At 49.3% G+C, this 10,900-nt stretch overlaps 5 protein-coding genes and 1 non-coding gene across 6 annotated transcripts; 3 read left to right on the top strand and 3 right to left on the bottom strand.

The window, feature by feature from the left end:
* The first annotated feature begins 7 nt into the window (after positions 1–7).
* Positions 8–1,698, top strand: LOC9641068 (vicilin-like seed storage protein At2g18540). Its single transcript, XM_024667993.1, has 8 exons — positions 8–17; positions 80–169; positions 224–325; positions 378–572; positions 677–817; positions 878–1,024; positions 1,101–1,262; positions 1,345–1,698. Exons 2-8 carry the CDS (start codon positions 110–112, stop codon positions 1,435–1,437), a joined length of 900 nt encoding a protein of 299 aa, XP_024523761.1. The 5' UTR covers positions 8–17; positions 80–109; the 3' UTR covers positions 1,438–1,698.
* Positions 1,579–2,641, bottom strand: LOC9641066 (calmodulin-like protein 3). The gene has a single exon (XM_024667994.1). It carries the CDS (start codon positions 2,507–2,509, stop codon positions 1,721–1,723), a length of 789 nt encoding a protein of 262 aa, XP_024523762.1. The 5' UTR covers positions 2,510–2,641; the 3' UTR covers positions 1,579–1,720.
* A 1,651-nt stretch (positions 2,642–4,292) lies between these two features.
* On the bottom strand, positions 4,293–4,374 carry TRNAS-GCU. The gene has a single exon. It is a non-coding gene; the product is annotated as a tRNA-Ser (tRNA).
* A 310-nt stretch (positions 4,375–4,684) lies between these two features.
* LOC9641069 (leucine-rich repeat receptor-like serine/threonine-protein kinase At1g17230) lies at positions 4,685–7,126 on the top strand. The gene has a single exon (XM_002994423.2). It carries the CDS (start codon positions 4,832–4,834, stop codon positions 6,974–6,976), a length of 2,145 nt encoding a protein of 714 aa, XP_002994469.1. The 5' UTR covers positions 4,685–4,831; the 3' UTR covers positions 6,977–7,126.
* Positions 7,127–7,188: 62 nt separating this feature from the next.
* Positions 7,189–10,279, bottom strand: LOC112343903 (pentatricopeptide repeat-containing protein At4g02750-like). Its single transcript, XM_024667997.1, has 7 exons — positions 10,198–10,279; positions 10,023–10,125; positions 8,394–9,969; positions 8,125–8,166; positions 7,958–8,020; positions 7,578–7,685; positions 7,189–7,343 (listed from the first exon to the last, which is right to left on the bottom strand). Exons 3-7 carry the CDS (start codon positions 9,712–9,714, stop codon positions 7,189–7,191), a joined length of 1,689 nt encoding a protein of 562 aa, XP_024523765.1. The 5' UTR covers positions 9,715–9,969; positions 10,023–10,125; positions 10,198–10,279.
* On the top strand, positions 10,052–10,879 carry LOC9641067 (LRR receptor-like serine/threonine-protein kinase ERL1; the record flags this gene model as incomplete). Its single annotated transcript, XM_002994422.2, has 1 exon — positions 10,052–10,879. A coding segment is annotated over exon 1 (828 nt), but the record flags the coding sequence as incomplete, so codon positions are not given.
* Between the last annotated feature and the right edge of the window lie 21 nt (positions 10,880–10,900).

The raw sequence follows: 10,900 nt of genomic DNA, 5'->3' as shown, positions 1-10,900 counted from the left end.
TTGAGAAGGTCAAGGAGGTATGAAAAACTCGATAGTTATCTCCTTACACACAGACATACTTATTCTTTCTTTGGCGCAGGAAGAAGCGTTGGAAAAGAGGAGCAGGCAGATGGCTGCGGAGAGATATGCTCGTGAACAGCAGCAAATGCAGATAGAAGCTGAACGTCAGGTGCGTAGACTGCGTTTTCGATGCATGGGTTCCTAACGCTTGTTTAATCTCCAGAAACAACTACAACGTGAAGCAGTGCGGAAAGAGCAAGAGAGACAGCAAAAACAGGAGGAATTCCGACGGCAGCTTGAAAGGATACAGGAAGCTCAGCAGGAGGTCTGTACCATTTTTCTGCATGTAGTTGTGTGTAACTTTTGCTCTTTTGCAGGTATTGAGGAAGAGACAGGAGGACATGGTGAGGAAAGATCAGGAAAGGCAGCGGGTGATGGAGCAACAAAATAAGGAAAGGCAAGCAGCAAATGCAGAGGCTCGCCGGCTGGCCGAGGAACGCCACCAGCAAGTCGTCGAAAACTTCGCTCATCAACTTGCCAAGCGACAGTCGGACTATGAGCACAAGCAGGAAGTGAGTACTGCTACTGGGCTGGATCGTCAGATGGCTGAATTATTGCTCGATTTTACTGATAGCACCACTGCCGATGTTTGTGCTAACGTCTTTGCCACTTCCAGGAACTGAGGATAAAGCTCAAGATGCAAGAGGAGAGGCACAGGCAACTAGAGGCCGAGAAGAGGCGAAAGGAAGAAATGAAGGAACAGCAGCGACAGGAAGTTATCAGAGAAGCCCAGAACGAGCGTGAACGGAGAGTTCAGGTACGGGACATGTTTTTTACTTCTTTCACTCCGAAGAAACTTTTCTGTTTGCCCGCACAGGAACTCCTAGCCAAGGCTCATGAAGCTGATATGATATTACAAAACTTCATCATGCAAAAGAAACTGGCCAATGCGCGTAGAGCCGTCGAGCATCAAATCGAGTTTGAGGACAAGACAACGAGAGTTGAAAACATCAAACGTGTCAAGGTCTCTCTTTTCTCTTCTTTTCAAATCCTTGGGCCCTTCTCTCAACACTGATGTTCTTGTTTGGATCCAAAAACAGGCTCTCCAGAGGATGCAAATCCTCCAGAAAATCGAGGCGGAGACCGATAGAGTGCGACGGCTGCTAGAGTCGAGACAGCATGCTCAGGAACGCCACAGAGCAGCAAATGTTAATCTTTCAATCCACCGCCAGTCCATGAACCAGCAGCTCGAGCGGCTTTCGGTAAAATCCATCGTCCAAAGCTCTCCTTTTCTCGTTTAGACAGAACCACGCAAGCGCTAACGATGTTTACGTTTCGTCCCAGGTGAGCAAGAAGTGGAGGGAGTCCTTGAGCGAGGAGGGCCGAGCCGAGCTCGAGAAAGTGGGGAAAAGTGGCCTCCCGTCCATAGGTGAGTGATAAGCAGCGTTATTTTCTTCTCGGAAGCTTGAAACTTTGGAGGGAGAGAGGCCTTCGATCGAATTGGTGGGATGGGATTTTTAAGCGCAGCATAGATTCACGCGATGGCAAGCGACGAACAAAACTAACGGGCAAGAACACTGAAAAAAAAAATTGTACATTTACGTCATAGAACTACTGCGAGTTTTGTCAAGGGGAAGTCCCTCTACCATACAATGGCTTCTATTCAAAATCAAGCATATGCGTATATTACCTGGGGCATAATCTTGCCGTACGTGAACTGTCAGTTCGCCTCGATCATGGTCGCGAAGTAGGATCTGGGCGATGGGCGCTCCAGCATCATGTTTTTAAATTCCAGGAAATCGACCAGCCCATCGCCGTTGGAATCCACCCCCCGGATCATGTTCTTGCAAGCGGCAATGCTGCGCGCGCCCTGGATGAATCCCAGGCGGGAGAGCACGCGGTGGAGTTCCTCGGCGGTGATGAATCCATCGCCATTCTGGTCGAACACCCGGAACGCATCCCTCAGATTCTCCTCCTCGTCCTCCTCGCCGCGGGGATTCGCCAGAGAGGAAAAGGAAGAAGAAGAAGAAGAGTCGGAGGATTCCGCGCCATCGCCACCGTCGCCACCGCCGCCGCCGACGCCTCCACCGCCGTCGATGCGCCCGCCTTCCACGCTCGTAATGTACAGGGCCTGGAACTCCTCGAAATCCACGCATCCATCGCCGTTGAGATCGACGGTGAGCATGAGGAGCTCCAGGTCGGAATCGCTCATCCCGTGGCCCAGCTTCGCCATGAGCTTGCCCACCTCTTCCTTGCTGATGAGCCCATCGCCATTCTCGTCAATCGCCTGGAAGACGCGCAAGAACTCGTCGCGCAGGCACTCCTCCTCGGACTGCTCGCTCGATCCCCGCGGGCTGAGAACCGGCGATTGGGAGGCGCTGGAGCTGCCGCTGGGCGACACGATCGACTGGAAGTGCCAGTTGAAATCGATCAGTGGGAGCAGCATGGGATTCTCGTCGGGCGCTGGGATCTGGAGCTCGAGAGTGGGCTTCCTCGATCGCGATGCCATTTGCGATGAGTTCTAGAGGTGGGATTGCTCGCTCTAGAGGGCTCCAGATCGATAATCTAATAGAGGGAAGAGAGGAAGAGAGGAGAATATTTACGCACAAGAGCCACTCTTGTATATAAATGCCAACGGTTATTTAAGAAACCCCGATTAGGCTTTCACGTAAAATTATAAAAGGAGAGGTGGAGTTGGACAAAAGAAGAAAGGTGGCGGAAATTTCAGGCGGTCCCATTATATCATGGCAGACGTGGCAGCAAAAAATCAATGCATGTCATAGTGACGCAGATTGCCCGCATTTTTTACTTGTAAGTCGTTTTGGAAACATACTCCAAATAAAATGGAATATATGAATTTATATTAGGATTTCAACCAAACACATAATAGATGAGCTCTTGTCTGGTCTCCAACACCAATGTGCACGTCTGAGACAAAGTATACGACCTTACGGTTGGGTACGATTACAAAAGACATGGGTAAAAGTACGATAAAGTGCTTCCATTTAAATATTATCAAATTTTTCCCTTTGCCAGACCGTACCTAAGGGGCATTCATTAGGAAATACCCTGGAAGAGTCTTGGGAGAATGACAAGTTGGCTACCCCAAACCCAGAGGTTGTGATCATCCAAAGGAGCTGGCCTCTTGAATAGCTTGATTTTTCCCGTGGAGTTTCTTCGAGTTTCCAAAAGCCGTGGAGTGTCTAGGGTCAGCCGTCCCTATTCCGCTGACAACCGTTTACCTGTATTTTAGTTCGCAGACAAACGCTGCTACCCTGCCAAAGTTTTCCGGATCTATCCTCCGCGAAAATGTGACAAAACTCAAGTTCTTACTACGTTTTAAAGAAAGTCACGTAAGGGCCAGAGCTAGAAACCTGTTGACCATCGATGACTGTTTAGCAAGCCTTGAACAGGATCACCGCTAGCATTACAAGCCCCGAGAAGGATCGTCCACGCAAAACTATCAGCCTTGTAAGGCATACTCTCAACAAGCTCCGCTGCTAGGGATCCAGAGTGACTATAGGTGCCAAGAACAATGCTAAAAGTCCCCACCTGATCCGGATCAAATTCCAGGATCATACAAGGCAGCAACATGGTCTCATGTCCAAGTTACCATGTCATGTATGTTCCGTTCCTTCGCAACGGCGTGACCCTTGTTCTGCCCGTACACCTGGATCAAGTAAGTCCAAGCTACCACGTCGCGATTTGGCATGGGGTCAAACACCCACTTTGCCTCGTCATAGTAACCATTCTGCGCATATACCTGTACCATGGTAGTCCAAGCGACCCTGTCTCGCCTTGTCATTCTGTGGAAGAGTCTAATATGCTTGGATCATAATGGTCATTTGCCCAGTTTTCTGGGCATATGCTGCTATCATGACATTCCACGTCAAGGTTTTCCACCCGCGCCACGTCAAACGAGTGTCGTGATTTCTCTATAATGCCGTTTTGTGCATAGCTAGTAGTCGACGTTACAAAGCTACTTTGTGGTATGTTTTTGAAAAGAAGTTCATCGTCTTCAATATGCCCTGATTGGGCATATGCAGTTATTATACCCTTTCAAACACTAGCCTGGCTATCTCTAAGCAAACATTCTCTGAATACGCTTTCACCATAGTTGTCCCCGCTGGACCATTCCAAAGATACGCTTCATATCCGAAAGATGCCCATTCAGCCAAGGGCAGCCAACTCCGCGTAAGAGACGAGGGCTTGATCTTAAAGTGAGAACTATCGCTCACTGTCTCCACTCCAAGAAACTTGGGAAAAAGATGAAACAATTAACAGAACGATTGCGTCGCCTGAGAGATTCGAACTCTCGCGGGGAAACCCCATGTACTTAGCAGGCACACGCCTTAACCACTCGGCCAAAGCGACACTACGTTGTTCAAATTGTCAACATATAATTTTTTCTTGGCCATACCTTGTGAGTTGTAAATTAATGCAAGGAAGAACCATTGAACTTGGAACTAAAAGATAACCTCCAGGCCACCAATTGTTTCTGACGTTGCCAGCAATCGAACACAAAGGCCAAGAAATGGCGACTGCAATGACAGAAAAAGTTATGAGTACCTCAAGAATGGTAAGAACAAAAGAGTGAGATTCCAACTCCCGCGCGTTCCATTGGTAATGTGAGAAGAAACAGCACACCATAGAAACCCCATAAAAACTACTAACCATTTTCCAAGGTGCACAGCCATCGACGAACAAAGTCCAAAACAATGGCTGACACCGACAGCAATTAAGAACTCGTATCCCTGTAGATAAGATCAAGACTTTCAGTACAAAAAGTACCCAGTACGAGCAACAAGAGACTTGTCACTGTTTAGTCGCAATGTCTAGAACAAGCATCTCTTTCCTTGTTGTTTTGACAGTTTCACTGCTCGCCCACCACACCACCGCGGCGTCCTGCAACAGTGAAGATGAAAAGGCACTGCTGGCTTTCAAGGACGCCGACCAAGATCGAAGCAAGCTACTTACCACTTGGAGCCCGCAATCCAGTTGCTGCGAGTGGTCTGGTGTCAAATGCGATGGAGTTAGCGGCCGGGTGAGCGAGCTCAAGCTGGAGTCCCTGGGATTAACAGGTACGCTGTCTCCGGAGCTGGGAAGCCTCTCCCACCTCCGTACGCTCAACGTCCACGGCAATAGCATGGACGGTCCGATACCTTCCACCCTTGGTAAGCTACTTCGGCTGGAGGTTCTCGACTTGGGCACCAACTTCTTCTCCGGAGCACTGCCAGCGTCGCTTGCTCAGCTCGCATCCACGCTGCAAACGCTGGATCTGTCAGGTTACAGATTCGAAGGACCGTTTCCATCGGTTATTGGAAAGCTTACCAGCTTGAGGAAGCTCATCCTGGAAAGAGCTGATGCGTCTGCCGGCAGCATTCCTTCGTTCCTCGCCAACCTCGAGAATCTCACCATCTTAAATCTCCAAGGAAGCTGGTTCACGGGCTCCATTCCTTCGTCCTTGAGTAAACTCAAAAATCTTCAAACGCTCGATCTCTCGGACGGCCTCCGCCTCACAGGGTCCATACCGGCGTTTCTCGGCGGCCTTCAAAACCTGGAGTATCTCGACTTGAGTGGTACCAAGTTTTCTGGTTCCATTCCTCCATCTCTCGGCAACCTCCCCAAGCTGCGTTTCCTGGACATTTCCAACACGCTCGTCAGCAGCAGTATACCTGTTGAGATTGGAAAGCTTACCAGCTTGGAAACGCTGAGAATCTCCGGCACCAAAGCCGCTGGACGAATCCCCGACACGCTTGGGAACCTGAAGAAGCTAAAAGTGTTGGAGCTGTCTCAAAATGCAGGTATGCGTGGTCCCATCCCCAGCTCCTTCGGCCAGCTCTCTTCCCTGGAAGAGCTTTCGGTCTCCAGCACTGGGCTTACGGGACAAATACCGAGCTCTCTCGGCCAACTTAGCAGACTTGTCAAACTCGACGTTATGTCCAACTCATTGAGCGGCAGCATTCCTGAATCTCTGGGACTTCTTTCCAGTCTTGAAGTCTTTTGGGCCTCCAAAAACCTGCTGACCGGTCGAGTTCCAGAAGGATTTGCTCGAGGCCTCAAGAATCTCACAGTCCTCGAGCTTTCGATGAACAACCTCACTGGACTTCCCACCAACATGGCTAAGCTCGTCAACTTGAACGGTGTCTACTTAGACAACAACGATATCAGAAGCTTTGACGCCATCTCTGGACTGGCAACACTCCCGGAGCTCTCGACAATCTCTCTCAGCCGCTGCAAGCTCCAAGGACCGATACCTTCCTGGTTTGCAAACATCAACCTCAAGCAACAGCCCCTGGGATCTTCGTGTCTCATCGACCTCTCCTTCAACTCCATCACCGGAACTATACCCGCTGCTCTCGGAAGGAACTCCAACCTCACAAATCTCTTCCTCCAATTCAACAAGCTCCAAGGAAAACTCCCAGACAGCTTTGGAGAAACTCTCCCCAGGCTGACTAACTCGGACTTTAGCTCCAACTTTCTCACCGGAGTACCAGCGGACCTGTCCAACTTGGGAAAAGGAGTGCTCTACTCGCTTGGACTGGGTCACAACAATCTCAGCTTTCAGGCTCTCGAGGGACTGACCACACTCTCCCAAGTCTCCTTCCTCACTCTCGACCATTCCCACCTCACAGGAGCCATCCCGAGCTGGTTCTCCAAGATCCCAATGACCCAAGACGAAATCGACAGCGTCGCAGTACTGAGGCTGAGCTCCAACAGCATCACTGGAAGGATCCCACCGGAGCTCGCGCAGCTGAGCCAAGTCACGGGCCTCTACCTGGACAGGAACCGCTTGAGCGGCGGCATTCCAGTGGAGTTCCTGGCGCTCAAGAACCTGCACTACTTGAATGTCTCCCACAACCAGCTCACTGGCGCCATACCCGATGGAGCGCCGCTCAGCACCATGGATCCGGAGAACTTCGCCGGCAATCCGGGGCTCTGCGGCAAGCCGCTCTCGCCATGCATCAAACCCTAGAGCTCTAAATGCGTGGAATATCCTCAAATTTGAAATTTTAGGGCAAACATGCTCAGTTAGCCAGTCCTGGTAACATTATGGATTTTTCACTTCTAAACTCTTGGTTTTAATTTTTATTATAAAAAAATTCAACCCGATCTAACTCTTCCCAACTAACCCATGTGTCACCAGCTTGACAGCTCAATAAGCTCAGCTGCAAAAGGTGGCACAACTTATAGAAGCCTCAGGAAAAGAGTCCCAGCATGGAAAAGAAGTGATGCCAGCATCAAACTCTCACTCTGGCACTTATAAAACTCTTGGAGCCACTTGATTTCCCCAGCCGGCCACAAGAAACCCCGTGGTGAAGGCATTAAGGGGCTAGAGCACACTGTAGCCCCAAATGCCGCACAAGGGGATTCCCCAAACACGAAGAAAACAATGCCAGCAGCTCTCACACGTGATGACTCAACTCAAGGCACTTGCACAGGATGTTGCAAGCCTCGAGCCAATTCCTCTCACACTGGCAACTCACAATGCAAGTTTTAAATAGACTTCTACACTGTTAAATGTCAATAAACACCAATGAGGCCTACCTTAACCTGACAATGTCACAAATACTAACCACCCTTCACTATATCCCTCTTGATCCTTTCACGTATGAAATAGAGCGAAGCATTTGTTATGGCATGGTTTAAGATCATTTGCAAGTATCCCATGGTGTCATTGTAAACTGTCAATAGTCCATGGATCTCAAAACCAATGTCCCAATAAAATCTTCACATTCACAACAATTCCTTAACTGCCTTTTAACCTCACAAATGGAAAGTCCACTTGACTTGTGCAATTGCGTCCGTATAATGCAATCATGTTTTCCACTCTCATGGCCATTTCTGTTCCTGTCCATCCATTGGTCGGTTTTCCACACCCCAATTCCAATTGCCCGATCCCAAATCTCTCCCCAGGCATCATTAGAAAAGATCTTCTACACCACTTATCACATACCTTCAAACCTTATACCATGATCCTGACCTTGGGCAGCACAAGCGCTCTTCTGGTAATGAAGCTCTGTGCCAAGAGCAAACAATGTATACAATCACCCAATAATACAGCTTGGGCATGACTAACAGTTAACAAAGGTAAATACGGAAAAATTCTTTGTGTTTACTTGCCAGACCGTGCCAAAACGTTATCAGGCGGGCACTCATTCAAAACTGTGAATAATCGTATAAGTTCTGTCCTTGTGGATAGCTTTAGAGTTTCCCAAAAGTAGGGTGAGCCAGCTGACAACCGTTTACTATGTACTTTTGTTTGCAGACAAATTTTAGAGGATCCTTCACGAAAATATGATACAAAACTGAAGTTCTTACTACGTTTTCAAGAAAATTTCGGATGCAACGTAATTTTAGATGTATTCTTCACGAAAATATGATACAAATACAAAACTGAAGTTCTTGAACAGGATCACCGCTAACATTACAAGCCCCGAGAAGGATCGTCCACGCAAAACTGTCAGCCTTGTAAGGCATACTCTCAACAAGCTCCCGAGCATTCCTAGAGTCTCCAGATCGCCCAACAGTGTCGATCATACATCGGTAGTGTTCCAGCTCCACGCAAACTCCATGATCCGCCACCATCGACAGAAAAACGCTTCTACTCGTTGCCAGCGACCCAGAGTGACTGCAAGTGCCGAGAACAATGCTAAAAGTCACTTGATCCGGATCAAAACCCTCCAGGATCATAAAAGGCAGCAAAACGGTCCCATGCCCAACTTGGGCATAACATTGGATCATCGCATTCCAAGTTACCAGGTTCCGTACGGGTGCCGAGTCAAAGAGTTCCTTCGCAACTGCGTGACCCTTGTTCTGCCCGTACACCTGGATCAAGTAAGTCCAAGCTACCACGTCGCGATTTGGCATGGAGTCAAACACCCACTTTGCCTCGCCATAGTAACCATTCTGCGCATATACCTGTACCATGGTAGTCCAAGCGACCCTGTCTCGGCTTGTCATTCTGTGAAAGAATCTCACGGCCTCGTCTACGTAGCCAAGCAAAGAATATGCCTGGATCATAATGGTCCACGAGATTTCGTCACGATCGACTATGGAATCAAACACCTGTCTCGCATGCTCAATCTGCCCACATTGGGCATATGCTGCTACCATGGTATTCCACGTCACAAGGTTTTTAACCGGCGCCATGTCAAAAGTGTATCTTGCTTTTGGTAAATTTCCGTTTTGTGCATAGCCCGCCACCATGGTAGTCCATGTTACAACGTTCCTTTGAGGTATCATTTTGAAGAGAGTCTCAGCTTCTTCCATATGCCCTGATTGGGCATACGCAGTTATTACAACGTTCCAAGACACTGCGTTCCGCTGTGGCATTCTTTCAAACATTAGCCTGGCCATATCTAAGAAACCACTCTCGGAATATGCCTTGACCATGGTTGTCCACGTTACCACGTCCCGCTGGACCATACCATCAAAGACACGCTTCGTATAAAAAAGATGCCCATTTGCGGCATATGCTGCAAGAAGGATGTTCCAGGAGTGGAGATTCGGCGCATAGATGGAATCGAAGACGGCCTTGGCGTCATGGAGGCTGCCACATTTTGCGTACATGTCGACAAGATGGTTTTTAAGGAAAAGGCTAGTTGACGAGCGCGAACTCCTGAGAATGGCGAGATGGGCGCGCTTGGCCTGTGACAGATCGGTGGCAGATCGAGCGAGGGCAGCCAACTCCGCGTCAGAGAAGTACCCCATTCCCGGGCTTGCCGCGCCATCGCCACTTTAAGACATGAAAAGGAAGAACCCTAAATTAACGGTTTGTGTCCCAGAGCCATGACATAAAATGATTTGCGTCGCCTGCGAGATTCGAACTCTCGCGGGGAAACCCCAACCACTCGGCGAAAGCGACAATACGCTTGAGTAAAACACTAAAAAAACTACAAGTACTTTCATCACGAACGAAGTCCAAAACGGTGGCTGACACCGACAGCAATTAAGAACTCCCCATCCCTGTAGATAAGATCAGTACAAAGAAGTACCTACGAAACAACAAGCGACTTTACCTCGTCACTGATCCGTGGTTTTAGTCGCAATGTCTAGAACAAGTATGTCTTTCCTCCTTGTTTTGACAGTTTCACTGCTCGCCCACCACACCACCGCAGCGTCCTGCAACAGTGAAGATGAAAAGGCATTGCTGGCTTTCAAGGACGCCGACCAAGATCGAAGCAAGCTACTTACCACTTGGAGCCCGCAATCCAGTTGCTGCGAGTGGTCTGGTATCAAATGCGATGGAGCTAGCGGCCGGGTGAGCGAGCTCAAGCTGGAGTCCCTGGGATTAACAGGTACGCTGTCTCCGGAGCTGGGAAGCCTCTCCCACCTCCGTACGCTCAACGTCCACGGCAATAGCATGGACGGTCCGATACCTTCCACCTTTGGTAAGCTACTTCGGCTGGAGGTTCTCGACTTGGGCACCAACTTCTTCTCCGGAGCACTGCCAGCGTCGCTTGCTCAGCTCGCATCCACGCTGCAAACGCTGGATCTGTCAGGTTACAGATTCGAAGGACCGTTTCCATCGGTTATTGGAAAACTTACCAGCTTGAGGAAGCTCATCCTGGAAAGAGCTGATGCGTCTGCCGGCAGCATTCCTTCGTTCCTCGCCAGCCTCGAGAATCTCACCATCTTAAATCTCCAAGGAAGCTGGTTCACGGGCTCCATTCCTTCGTCCTTGAGTAAACTCAAAAATCTTCAAACGCTCGATCTCTCGGACGGCCTCCGGCTCACAGGGTCCATACCGGCGTTTCTCGGCGGCCTTCAAAACCTGGAGTATCTCGACTTGAGTGGTACCAAGTTTTCTGGTTCCATTCCTCCATCTCTCGGCAACCTCCCCAAGCTGCGTTTCCTGGACATCTCCAACACGCTCGTCAGCAGCAGATACCGTGAG

This window comes from Selaginella moellendorffii, unplaced genomic scaffold (assembly GCF_000143415.4).
Source record: "Selaginella moellendorffii unplaced genomic scaffold, v1.0 SELMOscaffold_292, whole genome shotgun sequence".
NCBI lineage: Eukaryota > Viridiplantae > Streptophyta > Lycopodiopsida > Selaginellales > Selaginellaceae > Selaginella > Selaginella moellendorffii.
This window is presented reverse-complemented; position numbering and strand designations above follow the sequence as displayed.

What these genes read in the sequence shown, in the direction of transcription:
- LOC112343903 (XM_024667997.1), bottom strand. Translation starts at nt 9,714, where the DNA reads ATGGGGTACTTCTCTGACGCGGAGTTGGCTGCCCTCGCTCGATCTGCC. An exon ending in TCATGGTATAAGGTTTGAAG is followed by an intron (nt 7,686 to 7,957) that starts GTATGTGATAAG and finishes GACTATTGACAG; the next exon opens with TTTACAATGACACCATGGGA. An exon ending in GAGGGATATAGTGAAGGGTG is followed by an intron (nt 7,344 to 7,577) that starts GTTAGTATTTGT and finishes TTGGGGCTACAG; the next exon opens with TGTGCTCTAGCCCCTTAATG.
- LOC9641069 (XM_002994423.2), top strand. Translation starts at nt 4,832, where the DNA reads ATGTCTAGAACAAGCATCTCTTTCCTTGTTGTTTTGACAGTTTCACTG.
- LOC9641068 (XM_024667993.1), top strand. Translation starts at nt 110, where the DNA reads ATGGCTGCGGAGAGATATGCTCGTGAACAGCAGCAAATGCAGATAGAA. An exon ending in AAAACATCAAACGTGTCAAG is followed by an intron (nt 1,025 to 1,100) that starts GTCTCTCTTTTC and finishes ATCCAAAAACAG; the next exon opens with GCTCTCCAGAGGATGCAAAT. An exon ending in AGCAGCTCGAGCGGCTTTCG is followed by an intron (nt 1,263 to 1,344) that starts GTAAAATCCATC and finishes GTTTCGTCCCAG; the next exon opens with GTGAGCAAGAAGTGGAGGGA.
- LOC9641066 (XM_024667994.1), bottom strand. Translation starts at nt 2,509, where the DNA reads ATGGCATCGCGATCGAGGAAGCCCACTCTCGAGCTCCAGATCCCAGCG.